At 38.8% G+C, this 26,131-nt stretch overlaps 1 protein-coding gene across 1 annotated transcript in view; it reads left to right on the plus strand.

Annotated features, from left to right (window-relative positions):
* The window catches only part of LOC139454425 (SNF-related serine/threonine-protein kinase-like), a 38,183-nt gene extending 14,206 nt beyond the window's left edge, over positions 1 to 23,977 (plus strand). Inside the window, exons 2-6 of the mRNA XM_071236124.1 lie at positions 9,040 to 9,181; positions 9,533 to 9,742; positions 10,832 to 11,005; positions 11,866 to 12,303; positions 15,532 to 23,977. Of these exons, the coding sequence (XP_071092225.1) occupies positions 9,040 to 9,181; positions 9,533 to 9,742; positions 10,832 to 11,005; positions 11,866 to 12,303; positions 15,532 to 16,903 (2,336 nt within the window). The 3' untranslated portion in view covers positions 16,904 to 23,977. The remainder of the gene's footprint in view (positions 1 to 9,039; positions 9,182 to 9,532; positions 9,743 to 10,831; positions 11,006 to 11,865; positions 12,304 to 15,531) is intronic.
* Positions 23,978 to 26,131: the final 2,154 nt, after the last annotated feature.

Raw genomic sequence — 26,131 nt, forward strand, 5'->3', positions numbered from 1 at the left:
TGATGATATCCGTACAGTGTGCAAGCAGTTTAGGATTGTTGCTGTGATGTTTTGGTTCACAAGGGTTCTGTATTCAACACTGACGAATCATGAAATAGCTTTAAACAACAGAGACACTAGAAAAACTTTCATCTCTGCATGCATAGATATAATATCATGTATGTCATGGTTAGAATTGGTCTTCAGCAACCCATGCTTGTCATTACAGGCAACTAAGGTGATTGGGTGGTCACACTTGGTTGATGCATGTCATAGAATCCCCATTGTGTAGATCGATGCTCATGATGTCAATCACTGGGTTGTAAGATCCCATGTATCATGATGAATGTGGCTTGATCATGTTGATGGGACTGAACACATTTCTAGAAAGTCATAAGCTGATTTGGGACAGCAGGCTACTGCCAATTTCAATCTCTTTACATGTCAAACATATGGACATGGTGCTTTCAAAGATCTTTGTTAAACAAATTATGAATTTCAGAAGCAATTATAGAGGCACAATGACACCATGGACACAGGGCAATATTATTGACATAACTTGTGAATAAAAGCCTCTGATGAAAGATTTGAATGACAAATTGGTGTGGACGGACCATGCATGGCTGAGCTATTAGGGTGATATTTTGCCCACACAGGGCTTGTAGTGTCCCTGATCATTGTTGACTTTGTCCTCGCTTTGTTGTAGGATGTAATTGATATTGGTGAAAGTAGGTTTAAGAATAGGTGGTATTTGTGGCATGTCACAGGGTTGTTTAGGGACAGTGCAGTTCATTTGGTAGGAAACCTTGGCGTGACTTAATGGCCTATTATAAGTGGATGGACGCTGGTATTGTGAAGCCATCAAACCTCTTGACTAGAGTCAGTCTGATTGACAACAGTATTGAGGTCTTTAAACATGTTCAAAGACGAGTATTGTGCTTCTTATCAAAGCAGAGTCATCAGAATAATCTAATTTATGTCATGACATTTGCACGACATGAACTAAGCCTGTAGAAACACATACTGAATATTATCATGATACTAATTTTACAAATTCTGATTATGCTGATCATTATGAACTTAGTGGGCTAATGCAAACAAAAATCCCTGAGAATATTTGAGATTTTTCTAGGATTCCAAACAGAGTGTCTTCGGAAGGCAAATTTGGAAAAAAAAATCATTATTGTGTGATTTCTGTTTTATGGTAGCTAGGTGGTGTTATCAGTATCAGCTAGGTGGTGTATCATGAGGCAGGAGGCCCCTTGCAATCAACAAAGTAACTGAGTTTGACCACCCGATCCATTTAGTCAATTCGCACAGCAATCATGGGTTGCTGGGGACCAATTCTAACCCAGAATGCCCATGGGTACTTGTATTAGTAGTCACTGGTGTAAGAATTACCAAGGATTTGAAGGATAACATGCCCACAGTCGCCATGGTCACCATTACTTGAATCTGGTACCTGATATGAGGTAGTTTCAACCACTACATCATGGGTTGTGTGTTATGTGTGCTTATGTACATGATGTATGAAGCTTGGTTTGTTTTTCCAGAGATTGAAACAAATATGACCTCGTTTTGTGTCTACTTGTTAAGTTAGCAGCATGTAAACATGGATCTACTGTGATGTGTCTGTCTACACTGGTCAATGTGTACTGTGAATTGTGTCGGAGGGAGGACATTGTTTTAAAGGGGTCCTTAATCAGGAAATCAATACTTGTTATGATGAATACTAGTTATTGATGCTATTTCAATATTTAACTGGACCAAATGCTCAGCACTGTGTGTGTAAGATTGCTGTGTTTAGTTGTGAGCATGTTTTGACAATAGGCGTAGATTGAAAGTGATCTCGAGGAAACAGGAAGAGACAACAGCTTAAGTGGTTGAGGATATCATGGAAGTAGCTGTTGAAAGGATGCTTTTTGTGGATGTTGTAACTGACTAGGATTCTGAAACTAGGATTACACAGAAATAGCACACTTGATTGTCACTCTGTCCTTACTTTTTTCACCAAATAGTTGACTTGTCGTGAATATAAGTTCTATTTTGGTTCCTATTTAAAATGGGTTCAAAAATCGTTGAAGTAAGTTTCTTGTGCATGGTGTGTGGGGGCAATATTTCTTTTATGTCAATACGGTTGACAATGTGAACACATGCTCTCAATGCACTGTATGATTTATGAACCAAACCTGGAGATTCAGAAAATGACAAAGGTATTGTCAATCTCTGAAAAAGGCTATCTGTCATAATACAACTGCTTATCTAGCTCAGAGTGAATGACATTCATTGGGATAAAAATGGATCCAAAGTAATCTGATTGTCGGTTCATTAAAATTCTAAAAGGCACACCAAAACATTTTTATGAATATGAATGCAGTGGTACAGTTAAAAAAAAATACATTTCTATCCCTGTGAAGTATTTGGTGCTAGAAAGCTGGAAATGTTAATACCTCGGCAACAGCTGTTTATATATTTACAATGGCAGCTATACAAAGGGAAAATATTCTTGCAACAATGTGGCCATCAAAAAGTTTACAGCAGCATAACAAAGGCATGACATAACAGTGTGTTATCAGCTGGTGTCCACGGCCCTTAGGATTTCCCTGTAAGTTGTTACCTGTGTGATCAGGTGTCATTGTGTTTCCACACTGGTTTGTGGTGTTGTGTGACCATGGAGACACCAAGTCATGCCTACCACAGATTACCATCATGATGAAACACACCTTACCAGGGATCAAGCATTCTCATAATTATGAATCTTTGAGAAGAATTGAAAATAACAATTCTGAGCATTCATGTCAGGACTCGATATGCTGGTGATTTTGACAGAGACAGATGCCATTAGCATGATTAGGAAATTGTAGAACATTTGTTAAACAGATTGTTGATCCTCTGTTCTTGTTAAACAATATATTTGATTTAGACCTAAGCCAAGCATTTCAAACACGTTCTCCAGTTATGTTATTGTAACTTTATGTTTGTTATTTTGCAATATTTGTCTTGGTCATGATGGTCATGTAGCATTTAAGACAACTATGCAACTTAAATTTATGGTCAGAGATTGAGCAGTAGAGAACAGACTTAGTTCAAATGTCCCTGAAAATAAACTTTTTCGACAATATTTTTGTAGTTATATTGCAATTTTGGATCCTCTTTCTACACTGCTGTGTTTATGGTAAAAAGATCTGTAATATGCCCTACAAAATACTGATTGTCATGTGAATATCCGGACTTAGTACCTAGGGGTGAAATGATACATCGGTGCACATTTTTTATCTATTCTTTTGCTGAAATAGATTACTTACTACAGTGTATTTGTTTAATGAAACAAGGCGTTTTTATGTCAGTCAGATATTGCAAAATGTGTTGTAAATTAGTGTTACATGTTCACTAAAGAAATAGCCCTTACGAACATGAGTCTACAGAGTGCTTTACCTTTTGAACCTGCTCTGAAATATTTATTGTCAAGACATTTCGATAAGATTTGAGGTATCGTATTGTATTGTGACCAGTGTGTCATGACTTTGCTGTATCATTTCACCCCTATTAGCATGATTAGTGCCAGGTTCTAATAGTTATAGTTATACCTTGGCAATCAGCATGATCATTGTTAAGCAAAATAAGAGAAAGTGCTAGACATTTGTATCATATAATTTATAGGTTGCTAAACCTTTCATGGATGACAGGTTTAGTACCTGCTACCCTTTATTGGCTATTCTTTTGTCATCTGTTGTTGCAGTGTCGTATTTCAGTTTCCTCAAAATTCCACAAATACCTACACAGGCTAACTTTGGGGATATCTTGTACAGGGTTTCCCCCGACGCAGAATTCTTGCGTATATGACACTCAATTAAGGAAAAATACGTCCAGAAATAAATGACTGCGTCATGACTGACGCAATTTCAAAATATCTATGTTGTTGTTTACCAGCTTTGGAATGTAAATATTACAACTGCTCACCTGAACTTAATTAAAAACATTTTCCGAAGACAATATATGCAAACGTCTTAAAATGTACGTCTAGTTTTTAATTAATTGTCGTTTTAAGAAGTAACATAACTTCGCATAACACCACTGCCACGGGCTAATTTGCATAGCCTGAACATGACCAGACCTTTCTCTCGTTTTAAAACAAACGCTAAAATCAGAACAGCCGGGGGCTTGACATATTGTTTTGCATAATTATATAGATATGCTACTAAAACTGTGCGACTGTGAGGTACTCGACAAAATACATTTATTCATCAAAGTGAACGTAACTCTCACACTCTGTGGGGCTTCGATGATAGCACGTGATGTAATCAAAGGAAAACTACGCAAATGGACAAGGTTTTTCACGTTTCGGCATACTTTCTCACGAAAAGTTAACCATGACATATGTTTATCTAGATGTGTAGACTCGTTGAAAATGAAACAAAAGAAAATATTATCATTGTTGCGGTGAATAATGTGATTTGGCGCAGTCATAGTATGTGGTTAAGCGGAACCTATGGAACAGGGTAAACGGAAGTTGTAAGTATCGGAGGGATACATGTTTTTGCCGAAATTTAGGTAAACATTATTGAATGAAATTTTAAATAAAATTAATAAAATAGATGACAAACATAAGGTCAGATATACAGAAAACACATTTTTATTACCAGATGTGTAACAACAGGATTAACTTGGGTAATTCAATTCGAATTTGTAAGTTATTTCCGATGACAGCCTGAAATGAGACTGAAGAAAAGTCTGTGCGTATTATGTTATTATATACGAGTGATATTTTTTTCAGGATTTAATTGCCCATGATTAGGGGTGCGAATTATACATAGTGTGTATTATACACGAATAAATATTGTATATACTAAATGTAAAGCTTTGGGCGTGTTTGTTGTTGCTAATAAACTGTATTAAACCAGAAAATATTACAAGTGTTCACAATTCTTCAGTTGAACTTCACTGTTGATAGATAATACAAGATAACTAGATAAAAGATGTAAATGAGTTAGTGGTATTAATTTATAATCTGACATGAAATGTATTTTAATATCCATCCTTGATTAAAAATTATGTCTCACAGTTGAGACTGATGTTATTTATTCATCCTGTACAAGTGTCACTGTAAATTGTTTCATGAGCTGTAAAGTAATTAAAGATTGTGAAAAAATAAAACCAACAAACTTTGTTTTTCATTCATATATCCTTGATTTCTCTGAAGTTCAATCAGCTGAGAACATTAATTAACACTTGTTAACTTAAACTAAAGACATATAATATTTAAAAGATACTTAACTTTAAGTGTAACATTAACAGTGAACACTTTAAATTTCATTAATCATATAATAAAACATTTGACTCTCAAAAAAATATTTTTGACTCCCAAAAATTCATAGGCTGAGTCAAGGTGACTCTCAGATATTGGAGTCTAGGAGGAACCCTGTCTTGTATATACATCACTGATCAGGTACATTAGACTATCATAGAGTATCTGGAACTCAATCTTCACACTTATTAATCATGTTAGATGGACATTGATTGGTTCAAGGCTTTCTGAATCAATGAGTTTGCCTTTATATTTAAGTCACTTGATTGCGTCATTTGGTTCATTGTTTGTTTAACGCCGCACACAGCAATGTTATAGATATATGATGGCGGTCTGTAAATAAATGAGTCTGGACCAGACAATCTACTGATTGACATCATGAGCATCGATCCATGCAATTGGGATACGATGACATGCATCAACCAAGTCAGTGAGTCTGACCACCTGATCCTGTTTGTCGCTTCTTACGACAAGCATAGTCACATTTTACGGCACGAATTGGTTGCTGAAGACCTATACTACCCTGGATCTTCAAGGGTCCAAAACTGTAGGTTTGATGATGACAGGTATAAGATTTGAGAAATGTTTAAGCATGTTATGGTTATTTGGTATGGTAAAATAATTGTTAGTTGGGTGAATAGAGGAGTAATGAATGATTAGGGGAAAGACAAGTAAAATATGTTAAACGGTTACTTTCTTTTATCATCAAGATTAGATACCTGATTCAACCATGTCAACAAGAAAGAAAAACTCAACTGTTCTGAAGATTTTAGTTTTGTCCACATTTGTGAAATTTTGGAAAATCATGTGAACAAGAGAACCCTAAGCATTTGTTTCAATCAAATCATATTCATATGTTGCATAAATTGTATGTCAGATTTGTATGTAGTGGCTGTGTGAAGTAATGTTCAAGTAGACACTGAAGTTCCTGCCCACCTATCTCTCTCTCTCAGCTCTAGTGTTATCAGCCCACAGAGAGATGTGGAAGTGTGTTGGTGTTACCTTCACATTAAATGCTTAGTGCTACACCTACGTGTGCCTGTTACCTAAATTTAGCTCACAGGGAATTGGCGCTCTATTTTTTCTTGCATTCCAGTCTTGGTCTAAGAAAAGCACAGGTTGTTTATCTGCTTGTTTATTGAGTGCATCAGAACATTCTCTTGCTGTAATTTGCTAGGGAGAGTTGAACAGTTTTATGTTATTTGAAGGGCGTAACTGAAATACGTCATTTATTTTTAACTCATTTTCATAATGTCAAGGTGGTTTCTGTGTTGTTATGATCCAAGTGTACTTGATTATTCTGATGAAGTTAAACTTAAACTCATAGTCCTGAGTAGATTTAGATCTTCAACGCTACTTCTTGTTAGTACCAGAATGACATGAATGTCAAGAATAACACATTTTCTGTCACCTCAACGAGGGAGAAGTCTTCATGATCTATAACCGCCATTACCAGTCACAGCCTGGACAGTGTAATTGATAAGTGACTAATTAGGGTAATCATTCGTCATTGCTTATTGCTAGATTGATGAATGTTATAACATTGAGTCAATAGACAAGTTTAGTGGTGTTTAAACATGTTAAGTGGCAAGGACTGGATGATGGTCCTCCTTGTTTGAGTGTCTGCAGTACCATGACCAGGTTATCATGTGGTACAGTTCATCTTCCTGAACGATAATAACTTCCTTTAGTCATTTAAGGAAAAGAAATTGTAAATTCTAAAACCAACTTCAAGTTGTCTTTACATTACTTTATCAATATTTGTTATTTCTCAGGATTCTTACCACACATCGGTTCACAGGGGTTCACCATTTATCAATTCTGGTCGATATTTGTGGTTTCAGCAATGGGTACAAACTGTACGATGTGTGTTGCTTCACATCATGGGCCCATCATCTGGCTCAGTAAATGTTTCAGCTTGTTTGTGGTGTTGGCACTATAAACATTACATTGTCTGCGTGGGAGGAATAAGTAAATATTCCTAAGCAGATAAGAGACATTTATTAATGTCTGCATCTGATGTTCAAGGCCAAAGAATTATGCCACAGGGGTTTACCATCACCTACAAAACTAGGGGTCCAGGGGATCCCCAGTAATATACTTAAAGGGTCTCGTAAAGTAATGAAATGATGTAGTGTACTGTAAGATTTGATAATTATTTTAATTACACGACCTTTATATTTCTTGTCAAGAACTTGGTACTACTCACGTGTTATATGCATACTTAATTATGGGCAATTAAATTCTGGAAAAATATATCTGTCATACATAAACATTTCAGGCTGTCGGCATAAACCACAAAATATATCTTTCAACTCTGTTTTTTCACTAAAAATATATTCCAATAAGAGCTCCCTATTTCTAATTTTGAGAGCGTCCTGTGCACTTATTACATCGAATACGGTAAATGAACAAACAAAATCCTAATGTGCTCTATGGCAGGGGATATTGGTAACACTGTTTTCTTGTGTGTCCACCGAAATGAAATATTGTTTTTTTCTGCATCCATTCTATACATACCAACTGGATGCTCATTTCTGCATCATGTTAAACCCTGATACCAGTAATTTATACTACCCAACAAGAAATGAACCAAATTCTGTCTTTAAATAAGCCTGAAACATTTGACCGCAGTGACTTACACAGCAAGATCTTCTAATATAGGCAAGTAGCTGGAGGATTTGGAAGGCCTACACTTTGTTGTCATTGTCCTCTGGACCTCTTGCATGTTGCTGTGAACACTCAAGGGACTGGCAGAGAGCTATAGAGCGGAGGCTAGTAATGAGACTGTCAACTCTACATTGGCTGTCCATGTATCTACTTGACCTCACTGCTCTTGAGGAAACATTATGAGGGTTTGTGTGGGTTGTTCATGGTCATATTGTACGACATATTAATTCAGGACTGAAAGAGAATGAGAAAAATAATTGGTTTGATTTCGTCTTGTATGGAAGCTTTCATATATCCAAAGGACCTGATCAACCATTTGTGGGCAATTTCGGCAACACTTGATAGAATGTGTACATGATTAACGCCACCAAGCATAAGTTACCAAAAAATTAGCATGATTTGTGTGAACCCATGAATATACATGATGTACCGTATCTGTCATGTTTCCATGGCAACGATAGTTGGTACATTGTAATTGCCATGGGTACCGATTTAAAATTTCACATAATGTTCTTGGTGTTTGCTTGAATTGTGTGGTTAGTGTCTCATATCATGCATATTGGAGGATCACCAGTTTAATGTTTGATTTTGTTTGTTTGTTTGTTATTTAACGCCGCACTCAACAATATTCCAGCTATATGATGGCGGTCTGTAAAAAATCGAGTCCAGACCAGACCATGCAGACAATCCAGTAATTGACATCATGAGCATTGATCCACACAATTGTGATACGAAGACATGCATCAAACAAATCAGCGGGCCTGACCACCCGATCCTGTTAGTCGCCTCTTACGACAAGCATAGTCGCCTTTTATGGCAAGCATGGCATCAGTTTAATAATTGATAAGATCGCTTTGTGAAATTGGCCATGCATGTCTTGGTATTCATGCAGGCATTTTCAGCCACTGTGATCGTCTAACATTCCGGTATTTTGTCTTTCTTTACAGCAGTGGTTCTGTGTTAGAAATTGGGAATAAAAATCTGAGGATCCTCGTCATTGTCGTCATTTAAGTTATTCTGGGTAATCCTTGAGCATGTTGAGGAATTCTGGACTCGTCCTTTCTAATTGTTGTTGCCTGTTGCAGATGTGTGGAGTCTGGGCGTGATTCTCTACATGCTGGTGTGTGGCTGTGCCCCCTTCCAAGAAGCTAATGACAGTGAAACACTCACCATGATCATGGACTGCAAGTTCAACATCCCCGACCACATCTCTAGTAGCTGTAGGGAGTAAGTGGAATTTATACCTCTTTATACACTGCACAGAGTCTTAGGATGTCTGTGTTTGAGAGACACTGTTCAGACACATTTCACTCCCATCAAGAGGGGACAGCTGACCATGGAAGCAAACATTTTGTGTCATTTTGCAGTTGTCATTTCATGATTTATGGAAGAAAAGCATATTATCCTGTTTTATTCAAATGATTCATTTAAATTCAAATGATTATATTAACATGATTAACACTTGCACTTATAAATTTTGTCAATATGTTCATAATGTAATGTTCAAAAAAAGTTATAGTAACAAATTTCATGGATCCCAGCACCCTATGGGTGTCTAACGCTGCATTTGTGTCTCAGACTGATTCGTGGTATGCTGATACGCGAGCCATCACGGAGACTGACCTTGGATCAGATCCTGCGCCACGAATGGGTGACTGTCGGGGGAGAGTACAACCCAGTGTTCTACATGCCCCTCATCTCACATGAACATCTAACAGCTGAAGACCACACCTACGTCGTACAGCGCATGGTTGAGGGGAAGATTGCATCCAAGGACGAGATTGTCAGGTACGTTAACAACTATGCAGAGCTTACCTCTGATAATAATTAATTCGCCAGATTTCGGAAATAAGATCAGTGACAGAATCAGGGGACAAATATTGATCACAAAGGGAGGGTCATTTTGGGTAGGGTTGGGTGTCAATGAATCTCTGTTAAAGGTTCCCTGTTAATTACAAGGTATGGTCTAATAACTTGAACCAATAGCTGTTATTGACATCAACAGCAGTAATGTGAAGAGATTATCTTTATCAGTAAGAGTAAGTGAGTATATATCATGTCAGGGGACACCAGAAATGGGCTTCACATATTGTACCCATGTGGGGAATTGAACCGGGGTTTTCGGCGTGACGAGCGAACTCTTTGACCACTAGGCTACTCCACCGCCCCTTTTTTCAGGAAGAACATACAATTACAAGGAAAGTGTCACGGTTTCATTTAAGGAAGCTTTCTGGATGTAGTTACATAAGTGTATGCCATCTTTTGAGCATGTTGAGTAAGTCTTAAGAGCAATTATGGTTGATATTTATTTAAGGTATACAGATTCACATGCTTATGATATCTTCAGTGCTGAAAAATGATTAGTAACAAAAAGGTTTTTGTTATGTATCTCGCTGCCCACTTACAAAAGTTTTCAGAGATTTATGTTTTATTGGACACCTAAATCATAGATTTACTTTTCAGTGCTGTGGAATATAAGATAGTGGTTATAGAGTTGTTTCATTTGTGAAGTGCCAAATGCCTATCCAAGCTGCTTTGAAGAGAATACAACCCTGGTGCTATGTAAGCTTCAGCAGGAATAATAATGCAGCATGATACTGTATTTTGAGGACTATATGACTAAAGCATACAAATTCCTATTGCTGCCATCACCATAACATGAGATGCACACTAAAGCAGTGGGCATGTAAAGGGAAGTAACTGCTTGTCTTTTTTTATCACATTGTTTTTTTCAATATTAGGATTTTTTAATGTTTCTTTTGAAAATAGAAAAATGAAACGTGAGGCAGAGTTACAGATGATGCGGGCAGTGCCTGAGAACCAAGACTTATTTTTTTAAGCCTAAGTATGACATATATTTGCATTCATCTTTGGCAGCTCTCTAGACAAAGATTCGTACGATCACATCACTGCCACGTACTACCTGCTGGCCGAGCGTAAGCTGAAGAAACACCAGCATGAGCTCCAGCAGGCTGCCAGTCAACTGCGGAAACAGTCCGCCCCTGGACACTCCCAGAAACCACACCTCGAACCACTGTCACTCTCACCTCGGTTAGTACCCTACTGGTTATTGTTGTTTGTGAAAGTTACACCATATTTCATTGAGGCAGCAAGGAAGGTTTTTTTAAGAAATTTTTGTATTTCTTATTCTCTGAGTATCGTTATACTGAGTTCTATCTACTGTTTTCTTACTATACCAGGAATACTTTTCTTCAAATTTAGAATTATTTCTGACATGTATTGATCAAGTTCTGAAATAACAGGTCCATGGAGATCATATTTTTTTTCTCTCTCTCAGACTAGTGGATAAATCCTTTTGGTGGGTAATATGAGCCTGTCAGTTCATATGGCAATCAGTGTATAATAACATGCATTGTATAAGTTGTGATGTGGTGTTGCTTAAAGACAAGCAAGTTAAATATGGCTGAATCTTTTGAAACTTGATTTATTAATGCTTGCTTAAAGAATAACCGCTGGGGGAATGGGTAAAGTTGAGTATGAAGGCTTTGCATTTAGCTGTTGTAAACTAAAACTATTTGTTAAAGGTCCTATGCAGAACATGCAGAACATAATGCTTTTTGCAGAGTATATGCTGAAAATTACATGAAGATGAAAATAACTACTGTAATTTATGATCTCAAATGGTATCAACTTAATATTGCATGAGTATTTTATTATCTATTTTTTTTCTCAAAAAAATTTGGAGTACCATTATCTTCAGTACTTAATTTGTGTCGATTCATAATTTGATTCTGGTTTTGTCCTGTACAGTCTTGTATGTAGTAGTGTGTATCTAGAAATCTTGTAATACATGGCTTTCAGTTTGGTCCTGACAGCATCTGAGTTGTCTTGTGGTGGCTCTGTGACTTCCATCTCGTGTTTAAAGTTTTGTTCTTTTGATATTTGTACAGCAAGCAAAGAGAAGTGAAGAAGACTAAAACTGCCCCAATAGGTTGGGGCATGGACGCAGACTCCCTCTCTATAAGCCCTACTATCTCCCAACCCATGTCCGCTGATGGCAGTCTTAATAGACCAGTTTTTGTAAAGACTTTAACCTCAAGCATGACACTTGACCGTAAAAGTAGCCAAAAGAAACGCCCATCCAAATTGGGTTCAATCACTCCAGGTGAGGTGGGCTTACCATCTCCAACTGAGATCAATCTATTGTCAAAATCAGAACCAGACGCTGAGAATATGAAAAAGAGCATTTCAGTGTCTGCCAAATTTTCCAAAATTGCAATCTTGAGTTCATTCTTTGAACGAAAAGCTGCCGCGGCTGCAGGGAAGGGCCCCACCCCAGACCACAAAACTGGGTTTTTCCTACCCGGAGGTGCAAAGAAAGCAGACAAGTAATTATTTTCATCTCTTAGCCTGCCTGTGTGGGCATGGTGTCATGTTCCCTTACGTTTCAGTTGTATAGTTAGGAGAGAGACTGCCTTTTCTGAACTGACTAGTTGCATTGGAGTGTGATGGCAACATTATCACCCTTTGTTTTACCCCGTCTAACTTGTTGCAAAGTGTTCTTAATAACTCATGCATGAGGTATGCAATGGAATCGTGGATTTTGTGGATGGTACTTGTCATTATGAGTTACTCTTCATTTTTCAGTGAGTGACTTTATGATGCCTTTGTGTTGCTCTCAGCTTACATGGTTTCTTGTTTCATTATAAGTCCCTGGAGTTGCCCATGCAATGAAGGGGAGACAACTCACAGCCACATATTTTAGGAGCCATCTTGTTCTGAAGTGTTTTGTTAGCCAGCAGTGCAATAATTGTACCAGACAAAAGATGCTGTTGTTACGTTTCTGCATGACTTTGAAACAATCAGATTCTCATTGCTTGTAGAAAAACTAGTGAGTAGGGAGAGTATCCTCCTAGATAGTGAGATTAGTTGTAGGAGTCAGCTGATACTAGCCTTATGTTAAACTGTCATTCATAAATTACTTTTACTCAAGAGAAGAAAACTGAAGGTTGAGTGGCACACAGTAGTAGTCTGTGTCAAACCTTTCAAGACTACTGGCCCGAATTTTGGCCTTTGCATCATTTCAGTATATTCTAGTGTTATTATATGGACTATTACTAGCTGAGCTTGCAAGAGCAAATTAGATTTTATTGGGCTTCGGACTTGTATCTGAGTTGCTGGATGCATTAGCTGCCAGCTACATACATTGTACCAATCTAGTAGATCTACCCAACACAGGCATGTTAGGACAGGGTCAAGCCATCTTGTTGTTGCTTCACTGCCAAACTGTTTTGTTTACTCTCACTACATATGATAAGTTGTCTTCAGTTTTTCAGCCAGGGGAACTTTCTGAAATTGGCTTTTGCGGAATAGATTTCTATTGTTTTTTATTAAAGAAAGTGAGTTTATATCTTTGTAAGTCTTCTGTGTAATAAGTTAATACCATATCGAGAAGCTGGTGTTAGTCAGTGTGTCAGATTACCCTGGTAAATGTCAGGATGATTGATAAGCTTATGGGTTCTTGAACCACTTTAATGTTGGGATGGACGTTTCCGTAATTCTCTTGTTTCAGGAGCTTGTTTAACCAGATGAGCACAGTTTCCAAGACAGTGACCGTCATTGTTTTTGTCAAACATATTGATAAATATAATGGGGACTGTACAAATTTTCATTGTTTGTTCCTACAGGATGAGTTTCCCTGTTTTTTTCTTTTGTGCATTCGAATTTTCATTGTTGTGAGGTGGTTTTCTTAGTTTGTATTGAATGTCACTAACAACGAGGAGACTGCACATCTCTCTGTTACCATAGTAACTGTTGATTCCTGCAGTAATGTGTGTTTTTCCCTTTCTACCCTGTGTGCGTTCTCAGCGTGAGGCAAAGACTCCTGAACAAGGCAGTGACGCCCAACTCTCCCCCATTCTTGACGCTGGAAGCATTAACGTCGCGATTCCAGGGGTAATGGGTTACCTATGTCCATGTCATTCAGCTGTTGTCACCTTGTTTCCAGCATGTTGTGTTGTCATGGATACCTTCACTTGTCCATTTCTGTGTAATCCACACTTTCCTCTTCCCTTCATCTGTGCAGTGAGATTTTCTCTGCACTCTTTTATTCTTTACCTTGGATAAACCGTTGTCAACTATATCGTGTGGGGGAGTGTTGAGTAATGGGGAGATAGTGACAGAAAGGGTGCTTTGGTCGGTTGGGCATGTGTTTTTCGACAGGGTGTGTGTTGAGGTGGGAGGAATCTGTTGGGTAATTTGACGGAGTAGACACAAGTGCTTGAATAGGGTAGGGGTAATTTGGTGGGAAGGGCATGTAGGTGTTGATGTGGTAGGGGTGTGTTGGATGTTTTGATGGGGTGGATGTGTGAGATTGTGGGAGTGTGTGAGTGAGCGTGTGAGATCAACTTGTGTCTGGTCTGGCATGGGCATGTGTCTATTGATTGGCAGGGGTGTTTGGTTTATTGATGGGATGGCCTTGTGGGTGGTTAGGGGATGCAGGGTGTGTCTGTTTGGATGGGAAGTTCCTGTCAGTGTGACTTAATTTCATAAAGGTTTTTGCTTGAATCATTTATATCTATTTAAATTTAATATTATGTCTCAACTGTTATTTATGAAAATCATTCTTTCTGTTGATCACAAAGACCATCAGCAAACTCTGTAGTTAGTTTAAACCCGATTTATTCTTGAGAACTTCATCAGAAGTAAGGGTTGCCAGATGTGATTGCATTCTCAAATTTGTTGGCAGCTTGAGTGTATTAAGTTTGTGCCAAAACAAATAGACCACCAGTGAAGATGATGTCAGATATCATTGCTGAGATAGATGCACAAGTGCTATGTAATATTTATTATACATAGTTCATTATAAATTTTGCCTTTTTGTTGTAATCCCCTTCATCGGTACAGCATCTCGAAGGATTGATGGGCCTTTTGTCCCAGCATTTAGATGTTGGGACAATGGACAACTAACTGATTACTGCAATGGGTCACCAGTTGAGCACATTCTCAATCCGAAGAGAAGATATTGTGATCGCTTTGTGTATACAGTAGCTAATATTTACACTATGTATTGTGTTACTTGCATGATATATAGATTTGTTGTTATTTCTTTATAATCTTTGTTTCTAACATTTTCATGACATTTCAGATTATTCTATGTACATGATTTTCACATTGAGTTCTCCCACGTTGCTTGCATTATGCCAACTGAAAGCTTGCATGTCTCCCAACAATGCACGAAGGACTGCTTTTGGAAGTGGAATTATGGCACTTTTGTATCTTCTAACCCCCAGCATGATACGTTAGCACAGTTCCCAAATACTTTGTTTTGCAAAAAGAAACATGAAACATTGTTTTGAGTCACCATGGTCACTGGTTCCCATATATTTGAGTTTTATTGTTTTCAGTATCAGAAATGAAACACAGGTTTAACATTGTCCCAACTGTAAGAAAACAAAGACACTTAATTTTGGTTCCCATGCTAAATTATTTCAAACAAGATGTCATTCAGTTTGTATTCACTTTGCAGTTCTGTTCATTTCTGGTATGTGTTTTAGGAAAAGTTTTGGTATTGGTATTTCGTGACAAGATTTGACATTCTTCAATGTTATTTTCAGAGTACAAACAGAGCCATCTGATCAGAGGGATGCATTGAAGCCAACTTATGTGCAGTCACTGGTGTCTCCGCCTGGCACCCATCCCTCCCCATCTGCATCCCCCAAGCATAATGCAGCAAGCCCTGAGAAGCACTACAGGGTGAGGAAGTGCAGCCTAATCAAGGAGGAGTCCCAGGATTCACAAGAAGATGGCTCGGACATGGATGTGGAGGAGCCAGGGATGATGAAGCCCATCGCGTCCTGTAATAGTCTCGAGAGTATGGTCTCAGTGTCACGTTGCCAGCAGAGCTCATCAATGCTGGCCATGTCAGGGCAGACCACATCCCAGTCGATGTCACTACAACAGACAACATCCTTGCAGGTGGTGCCACAGTTGACTGTGACAAAGCAACCATCTGTGCAGCAGACAGCTTCAACAGGAAAAGAACTCGGTGCAACCCGATGGCCATTGAAGTCCGTCAACAGCTCTCCACAACTCCTGAATCAGATTTTTGAGGAAAATGAATCTGATGAAGAAGAGGACTTTGTCCCCCAGAAGTTACACTCACCCCGCACATTCGTCAGCAGCATGGCGTCACCTGAAATCCTGCGTAAGTATGAGCAGCGGAAGAAACGCCGTGGAGCTGGTCAACGAGGTACAAGCTGTAGCAGTTCAGATGCCAGTGATACTGATGATACCGAGGGTAGGTCACGCAAGGATAAATTGAAGCACAAGTTTGTACATCGCCGTGACAGCAGTGACCATTCTAGTGATACCGATGGGCCAGGTGGACATGGGGGAAACATGGGAGGAGGGGCACACTTCAGTGGAGGAGGGGGGTCATCTAGAGGATCTCAGGGGGGTAACCGCAAAGATTCAGGGAAGAAGGACAACTCTGGCAACCAAGGCTCAAAAGGTCAGGGTAGCCAGGGTTCCAAGCAGAATCAAGCAAATACCAGCAATGGGGCTGAACTGAATCTGAAAGCACTGACCAAGAAGTTGAGTCAGCTAAGTGTGAACTCTCTGTCATCTATGTCTAGTGTAGGGAGTGTTGGCAACGGGAATTGTGCAACATCTGCCTCATCAACGGCCCAGTGGACGATAGGTAATACTCCAATACAATACATAGGGCGCACAGACTCTGAGCTATATGTCGAAGCCAAGTCCCTTCAGTTCAGTGAGCTCTCAGAGTACACTGACCATGACCTTGGAGATAGGTCATCAGTATGTTCGTCAGATTGTGTTCTGATGCAGCGTAAAGGTCACCGAGCACGCTCCAAGATCACAACTGACATCAACAGCAACGGTGTTCCGCCAAGCTACTGTAAGCCAGGAGGGGCTCAACAACTATCTGTGATGAAAGTGGAGTCAAAATGTTGTTCCGTAGTTTGAAGTTTCTTGTTACGTAGATAGTATATGTTAAGATTTTTTGTGGCAAAGAGAATGTACATTTTGTATGTAATGTATAGTTAATACGTTTGCAGAAATGCAAGACCTGACATATTCACAAGAGAATACGACAGAGCGCATGAGTGAGCCTACCATGAGTTGGTCTTGATATAAGTAATTGTAGCAGGATGTCAAATGATGGTGTATCTACTACTCAAGTTGATAATATGGGAGAAATTTTGATTTGTTTGCAACATGTTTAATTGGCGTTTTGTGTCCTCATTCTGTTCTATTACATCAACAATTCTGGCTTTGATATCTTAATCTTCCCAAAGTAATGTCTTAACTGCACCTCTTGTACAAACTGTGTCCTTTCTTTTTTCATGTACCATGTTATCATTTGGGGATCCGAGCTAACCAACAGTGTTTTAAATTTTGATGAAAGCCAAATGTTTTATTAAATGTTTGTCTGTGTGTTAAAGTGTGTTTTGATCGGGAGTCAGATAAGATTCTCTAGCTCATCCTTTGTCACCCCCCAACATGTCCAAAGCTCTTTCAAAGTGCTACTTTTATGTCCAGATATTGCAATATACTCATAATTATACACTGAACTTTTAACATGGGTTTGGGCCATAATAGACTGACTGGTTGTTTTAACTCTGTTTTATGACTAGACAATTTTACAGCATTTTATTTCATTGCAAGAGGTATTTGACCTGAACATACGTCCTGTTCCCATATATAGGGCAACTTGTACAAGTCAAACTACAATTGTACATGGCGATAGAGATTGTCCACCCAACCAAGAAGTAAATGTGTAGCCTCAGTAAATTAATCTACAGAATGCTATATCTGAGCATATCTTAGGCTGCTTTCTAGAGGGATGGTGTGGACAGGTTCTATTGCTAATGTATTGTGTCTTTCATGTATGTCTGGGTGTGTTGATGCAGTCAGTCAACGTGCAGGTGCCAATGCCAATGTGATAGTCTCTGTAACTATAGTATTGTGTAGGAAGGGCATTAAGATGTGTCTGGGCAGTCTGTGGGTCATCAGTGCAGTCCTGTATCAGAAACACTGTCTGGGGTTGTAGCAAGTCGCCAGGATACTTAGCCGTGATTGTTATATATAGTATCACAAGAAATCCATAACTGTAAGACACTGTGTATTCTCATTCAAGGATTATTCCCTTCTATGTTTAGCCCAGCCGTCTAAGGCGACGCAATTTGCTGTGCAGAGGTGTGTCTCTTGGGCACATCAAGCTGACACGCTGTGATATAACTGGAAGATTGTTCAGGGCGGCGTTAAATCCAACTCACTCACTCTTTCTACATTTGTACAGTATGAAAGTGTATTTTTATTTATTCTCAATGTATCTAAAATATTTCTTTTGAGTCAATTCTCAGTCTCCTTTGGCTTGGTAACTGTTACTTCAGTGTCAAATTCATGGTTCTAAAATTTATTACATCACAGGTGTCAATGTCCCAAGAAACAATATATATTTTGATACTGATCTTTTTAAGAGTCGTCTTTCAAGTGTGGCTTGTTACATCCTTAGTCTGCAATTTTATCTGAGATTGCATTGATGGGACACAGTGTTATGTGCAGTCTAGCCTAACCCTATCCGTGTTGCATGCATAATTCGCTGAATCCTGCCTTCAGTTGACCATCACACAATTTGTCCCACTGTAACCTGAGCTCTCCTGTTGTGTACAACTAGTCCTGTATTCTCCCCAGGTTGTACAGCATGCTGTTCCCTCCTCTGCAGTTACGGAATGTAAGATGAGACAGTGTAGTTGTAATAACTTGTTACAAGTAACAAGAATTATTGAAACAAGTCGACTTATGGTCCTTTCTTCCAAAGGAAAGGATTTACTATGTACAATGAAACCTCATTAAGTCAAACACCGTCCCAGCAGCTCCCAATCAGCACTTTGGGGTAACATCAGCTTTCAGTTAGAACCGTGGCTAAGTTGATGTGTTTGCCATGTCTCAAAGTCTATGAGTTCATGAGGTTTCACCATTTGAAGTAAAAATTCTCTCTGTGTGTAACTCACTGAAGTTTCTCTAATGGTAAGATTTACTGGTAGTCGTCTTTTTATGTCATTGATGTATTCATATGACCCTTTCCTCATTATTAATCCTACATATTAGTACAACTAGCACTAAAACGGACATGATGGAACCATAAAGAACCATTGTCTAGTCATATATGACTTTCAAGGACATTATGAACTTATTTCCAGTCACTGCCATCATTGGGACAAACCTTGAAGAATGAAGATACATGCTTTCCCTCTTCTAATACCACCCGCTAGATACTAACCACTTGTAGATCTTGTTTAATATGTATATAGAGGTGATGACAACTAATATATTGACTTGTTGGAGTAGTGCTGTGTGTGGTGTATGTGGTGTGAAGTCTTCCCCAGTTTGTATCTTGACACACAAAGAGTATGTCAGGCTCTTGTTTCCCTTGTCACATTATTACATTGAACTTTGTTTGTCAGGTAGCATCTAGTTGCAGTTTCTGTGAATTATGTGTGTATGAATAGCTTCTTGACAAACAGGTGCTTTGTGTCATAACGTATCTTGCAGAGTCAGTAAAAGATTTTGTGTTGCCAGTAGCATGAGAACCAGTTGTTGCTACCTGCCAACTGTTTTACTTCTTATCAAATGCTCTCACCCTCTTTCTTAAAGAGTTGTGTGTGAAGCCCATTTCTGGTGTCCCCTGCCGTGATATTGCTGGAATATTGCTAAAAGCGGCGTAAAACCATACCCACTCACTCTTAAAGAGTTGAAACAATAGTAACATAATCGGATTACAGACTAGTTTTTCTGTCTACTTACAATACTGTTATCTTCAAGAGCTATGTAGTCATACTACTAGTACATAACACAATCTGTATGTGTGTGGCTCTTTCGTTAAGGGTTGTACTCTTAACAGAAGCATTTTATAAGCTCAGGGGGTCATTACGGTATTGTAGAGAACAGCTGGACCTGTTTCATAGCTTTCAACATGACTATGCTGCAGGGTTTGTATTGACCTGCATTTGGGTTGTCCTGCTAATGAACATGACATGACTTGGCATGTATGATCCATGTATGTAGAAGGTAATTTATTCGTGATGGTTTTCATGGAAACATCACATAAATGAACAGCTCTTCGACTTAGACATTGAAGTGTAATGACTATTTATTACCCTTAGGTTTAGAAATAACTCAGTTCATAAAAGTTGTATGTGCACTAGTGCAAATATCGCTTCATGCACACCACTGTATTGTTTACGTCTCCCAGACGGCATTGTTGACATCATTCAAATCATATTGTGACGTAAGGTCAAAATGATGCCACACCAGAGACGTCATACCTGAAGATTGTTGACGTCATTCAACAATTGTGGTTAACTATGTCGGCACTCGTGATCAGTGCATTTTTCTAAGAGGGAGCTCAAGTAATGGGTAACAAAGAAATTATTACACTCACATGTGTGCCACACTGATTTTATGAACTTGTGTAAGAATTTGTGTATTGCCCTCACTCTTGCTCTGGAAATACAAGAATTCTCACACTCGATTCGTTTGGTAAGATCAGTATGCGCATGCACATATATTAATCTTTATATACACAATGATACAGGTTGTGTTAGGTTTACACATTTGTAACTTTGTAGTCAGTCATACTTTATCACAATCACTGTCTGTGGATCTGTAATGTCATCACTTTAATTGTAGTGTTTATTGTAACCAGCCCCACACTTAAGACTTCATCAGCTTCCTCTCGACACACTCATAAACAATTGGGCCCATAAAAACAATTAGAAACATAATTCACATCACAACTAAAGGTGCCAACTGGTCCAAATTTACAGTATTCTGAACTGACTTGATTCTGTTAGCTTTAGGTGACTGGGACAAGTGTCCATAACATCCTACATCTTTCACGTGTCCTGTGAATATTAAGCTATTTGAATGTTCACCTTCTGTTCATAGTTGAACTCCAGGTGTTCTTTTCAGACTGGTTGCAACAACTATAGCAACCTTATTTCTCGATATCAATTTGTCCTTCCATTGTGGAGTACGTTAGCCACTTTGTTGCATTGGTGTTAGAGCTGATGCTTCCTATCTCTATAAGAAAGTGATATTTGTGAAGTTGTGTAAATGTTCTGTGTAACCTCAATGCTGGCGTTGAGGCTTGTAGATGCTGTAGATCTGTGTTTCACCATGGTTATTGTGTTGCCAGGGTTACTATGAAAACTATGGTTAAGTGCATGTACATAGTTTACATAGACTACAATGGTGTCATTGTATGTGTAGGGTTGTCTCCCTTGTCACATGTCATTACAATCATTGTAGAAACAATGTACTCTTTATTTATTTTGGTAGATTTGTGTAATCATTTCATAACTCATAAGATTCATTTTATGTTCAAAAGTCAGTTTTCCCAGAATAATACAGATAAATATAATGTGTCATATGAGGGGCATTGCTGTATTAGCATTTTGAGGCTGTCACATATGACAGCTGTAACACACTTATCAGGGTCACTGTAATCCCTCTACAGTGTTCTGTTGCATGTCTTGTGTACTTTACACTGTAATATTATTGTAACCATGTGTTATTTTGATGATTACACTTACTTATCCTTGATTCTATGTGAATTGAACTAATGCTTGGAACATGAAAATGTTAGACTGATTACCATCAAAGGAGGTCCTTAAGGCATTGTGTAGATTATCTTTGAACTCGTATCCACATGTAGGTTTATTGGAGGTAAGCAAGGTTGTAAGAGAATCATGTCACCTTGCATTTCTCATACTTACCGGTACTCGTAGATCACCAAGTTTAGTTTTCCTATATTTTGTACCTTGTATGTAAAGTAGCCATCTATCAAAGTTGTTGCTCTTACGAACCAAATGAGAATATTTTGGTTAAGAATTTGTATTACTTATATGCATACATCATCATCATCATTTATGGTTTACAAATCGGCATAAACATGATGGTGATACAGTTTGAGCTGGTAGAAAATTGCATGAAAGCAATGTCCCAGATCCCCCAAAAGAATGATTACACAGCAATTCGAATATTTCTTTGTCAGAATCTCTGCCTCTTTTTTCCCTGAAATTATTAAGACGACATGCGTTTGTAATGATCCTTTGTAATGCACAAATTTGCAACAAAGACCTTTGGCTAGTGGAGAAAAACATTCTGTTAAGTGTTAATGCCATGGCAAATGGATTGTTTGTTACAGAGTAGATGAATATGTATATGATGCTTCTAGCAAGAGAAAAGTAGTTTCATTTATAAACAAATATATTCAAAAGACAATCTGACTAATAGTTGTTCTGGTCTTATTCGTCTGTTGGCAGTCAATCCTTGCTAATGGTTATCCAGTGGAACAATGCATAGTCATTGGTATGTGTTAAATAAAAATATATCTGGGACTTATTCTGGGGATTCAGTTGTTTTAGTCTAAGGTAGCTTCTTAAAGGCTGATAAAGGTTCATAAGCTTCAGGGACTTGTGCTCAGGGCAAGAGGACCAATGAGGTGGGATAAAGGGCTATTAATCTTGGGCAAAACTTACATGATGGATAAGCAGTTCTGCTTGATAAGTGTCTAAAACCTGCCATTAGCTGGTCTAGTATTTTAATCATAATAAGAAACAAAATTGTTTCAGTATATGATAATAAGTAATTGTCTTAAACCTTATGTATAATGTTACATTGTTGTACAAAGATCATTGACTTCTGTGTGTTGCTGTTATGGGTGAAGTCCCACATGTTATGTACATTGACCTGTGTATATAGACCTGTATGTATTCTGCAGCCCAGCACTGGCTATGCTCATGCATGAGTTATAGAAGAGTTAAGTAAGGCAGCATGTGGACCGCAATGGATGTTGGGCAGAGGAGCTAGGCGATTATTTATGTGCCAAACAATGGGATTGGGACTGTTTCCTGCAAGCATGGCTGATGGGAGGACGTTGTTGTAGGTTCTGACCTACTGTACAATTCTGCTTAATCAATGGTTGTAGTTAGTTCTGAACTTCCACACTCCTATGTCGGAATGGATGTAGTTAGTTCTGACCTACTGTTTGGATGGATGTAGTCAGTTCTGATCTTCTCTGCAACATCAGCTCAGTCGATGAATTTGGTTAATTCTAAATCCATGTTACAGAGGTTTGTGGTGGTTAATCAATTCTCAACATTGTATCAGTATTGTGGGTTGTCAAGTTGATTCAGGCCTTCAGGATGACCCTGTTGCAGAGGATTAACATACATTTAGTACCTACCACAGACCCTGACAATGGTGGATGTACTTCGTTCAGAACTTCCATAAAACACAAGGCCGGGGATCCATTCAACCCTGATGTAAGGTTGCAAGTTGATTCGGTCAGGACTTACAACACCTTCAATGCATAATTGTACAGCTAATACTGTGAGTATCATGGGTTGGGTGTTATGAAGGGGTCGAGTAGGTTAGACTTTCCATAGTCTGTGATAGGGAATATCTCAGAGCAGGTGTTGAGAAATTCAGAAAGAAAATCAGTGACAAGGTTTCGCCTTAGGAACTGTTATTCAACTAAATGTTGATGCAGGAATCCTAATAAATCTTGAGCTTCAAAGTGTACTTATTTCTAGTACAGAAGGATAAGTTCCTGAATCTTGAGGGCAAAAGTATTCACCAATCCGCATCTATGGAAATGTTTGTCGTGACTGAATTCATCAGGCATGTCCACCAGGCCTGGTATCATTTTAACCATGTCATGTATGGCTACACTGAGTGTTTATCATTCTTTGTCATAAACCTTTTATTCCTAACAGTGTTACCAGATTATCGTCTGTGATGTTTCTACACAAACTGTGGTAAGGTTCTTACAGTCAGGTGTCTATTTAAGAGAACATTTTAACCCTAACAGTGTTAGAGAACATTGCTTGTGTCTAACCTGTCATTTTATCCCTAGCCGTGGTACAGTTTTCCTTCTCAGGCCCCTCATTTAACTAACGGAACATTTTATCATTAGCAGCCCTCAACTGTGTACAGGCAATTGTGAATAAAAGCTGTGTCAGAACCTTTCACCTGATTTGTTTTTACTTTGAACCAAATCTAAATACTGTTGGTTTCTCTCAAAGAAATATATATTTACATAAACCAACCATCTGAAATTAGCTGTAGGCCAGTTGGCATGGTTAGATATGAGGTTGGTACCAAGAAATGTGACCCATGAAGACCCGGGGTAGAACAGGTCTTCAGCAACCCATGCTTGCCGTAAGAGGCGACTAACGGGATCGGGTCGTCGCTTACTTAGTTGATGCATGTCGTCGTATCCGAATTGCGTGGATTGATGCTCATGTTATCAATCACTGGATTGTCTGTTCCAGACTCGATTATATTACAGACCACCGTCATATAGCTGAAATATTGCCGAGTGCAGCGTTAAACAACAAAGAAACAAAACTCATGCAATTCAACGCATCTGATGGCCAGGCGATCGTTTGGCCATGAACTCTGACAGAAATTATCCTCCGTTTTTAAGCAATGTTGGTCATCTGGCGGTATGTGTCTGAAATCTTGGGTTTCACATTTTGATGAGGCTTTTTTAAGTAATAGAAATGGGAAACGCCAGTGTAGATTCAAGGTCAGAATAGGCCAAAGTATCTAATTCTCCACGCAATTGGGATCGATGACATGCATGAACCAAATCAGCGAGCCTGACCACCCGATCCCGTTTGTCGCCTTTTACGACAAGCTTAGTCGCCTTTTATGGCAAGCATGGGTTGCTGAAGACCTATTCTACCCCGGATCTTCACGGGCCGGTCCTGTGAGTAACATCACGTTAACATACTGACACTTCACACCTAATCGGTTGCCATTGTTATCAGTGTACTCTGTGACCTGACTTCCACGTACTTCGATTATTATGAAACGACTGCCAAGAAGGCAGAGGTTGGTTGTTCAAGGTTGCGACCTTATGAAGTGGTGGATTCAATAAAGGACATTTGTTCATTATCTCAGGCCGGCAAACTTTTGAATTCCTGGCAAATACCTGTGCAGTCACAAAACCTGCACATCTATAACACTGTACCAGACAATCCAGTGATTGACACCACGAGCATCGATCTAAGCAACTGAGACTGACATACAGATGCCACGATGACACGCATGAGCCAAGTCAGCAAGACCACTCGATCCCGTTAGTCGCCTAGTTGCTGAAGACCTATTCAAAACCGGATCTTCCTGGGTTCAATAATAACATGCAAGCATCACACTATATACAAAGATAATCTATTGGGTTTATATTTTTATTTGTCTGTTAGGAGACATAGAAAGTGTATGGCAATTACCGTTTGTTATCTCACGATTTAACGAATTAATGAAAAGAATAGGATTCTCCAATATTTTCCCAATTCAATGATTACAGGATTCCCAGTCAAAGTAGCAACTTAATAAAGGACAGGAAAGGAACCTTGTAATTATTTGATATGACGTGTAATGACATTTTGACGAGAAATATTGACCATATATTATCATATAAAATAAATGGTTACACACAAGGTTAGACCTTGCTTTCTTTTTCAAAATCTTAAATTTTGTATGTGTTTAATGCTTGTAAGTTGGTGAGGTGAGGTGAAATGGGGTTTTGCACTTATAGCGACGTACATGCACGTGTGTGTGTGTGTGTGCTTGTACTAGTCCGGACTTCTGCCGATATTATAGTGCTAACCAACAGAGCTACCATGCCGCAGTTTCACACGAATGCCCCACTTAGACACAGTATACTGACTCCGAGCCGAACACTCAAGGCTGGGTAACAACAAGCACAATCTGTTCAGGTATTTTGGTATGATGCGGCCGGGTTCGAACCTCCGACCTTCCGCTCTACCACTAGACTACGGAGGCGATCACAATCCTTGAAAGGGTAAAACCGTGTATCAGCAGTTGCTCTGACAAGACACTTTCGGGTGTTTTTGTAACGAATACATCTTGACATGTAATAAAACATATTTCGCTATCCGAAATTTCAACGTGCCACTCTCTACACGTGCATTAACAATAATCCGTTTTAACACACTAACGTTTGTAACACAGGCCAACCACAATTTTGCAAGTTGCAATCAAACGAAGCAAGGGTAAAGATGTTGCTGGGAATAGACTCCCATCACATTGATCCGTGAAGATCCGGGGTAGAATAGGCCTTCAGCAACCCATGCTTGTCGTAAGAGGCGACTA

This window comes from Haliotis cracherodii, unplaced genomic scaffold (assembly GCF_022045235.1).
Source record: "Haliotis cracherodii isolate W230 unplaced genomic scaffold, xgHalCrac1.p SCAF_10, whole genome shotgun sequence".
In the NCBI taxonomy this organism is placed as follows: Eukaryota; Metazoa; Mollusca; class Gastropoda; order Lepetellida; family Haliotidae; genus Haliotis; species Haliotis cracherodii.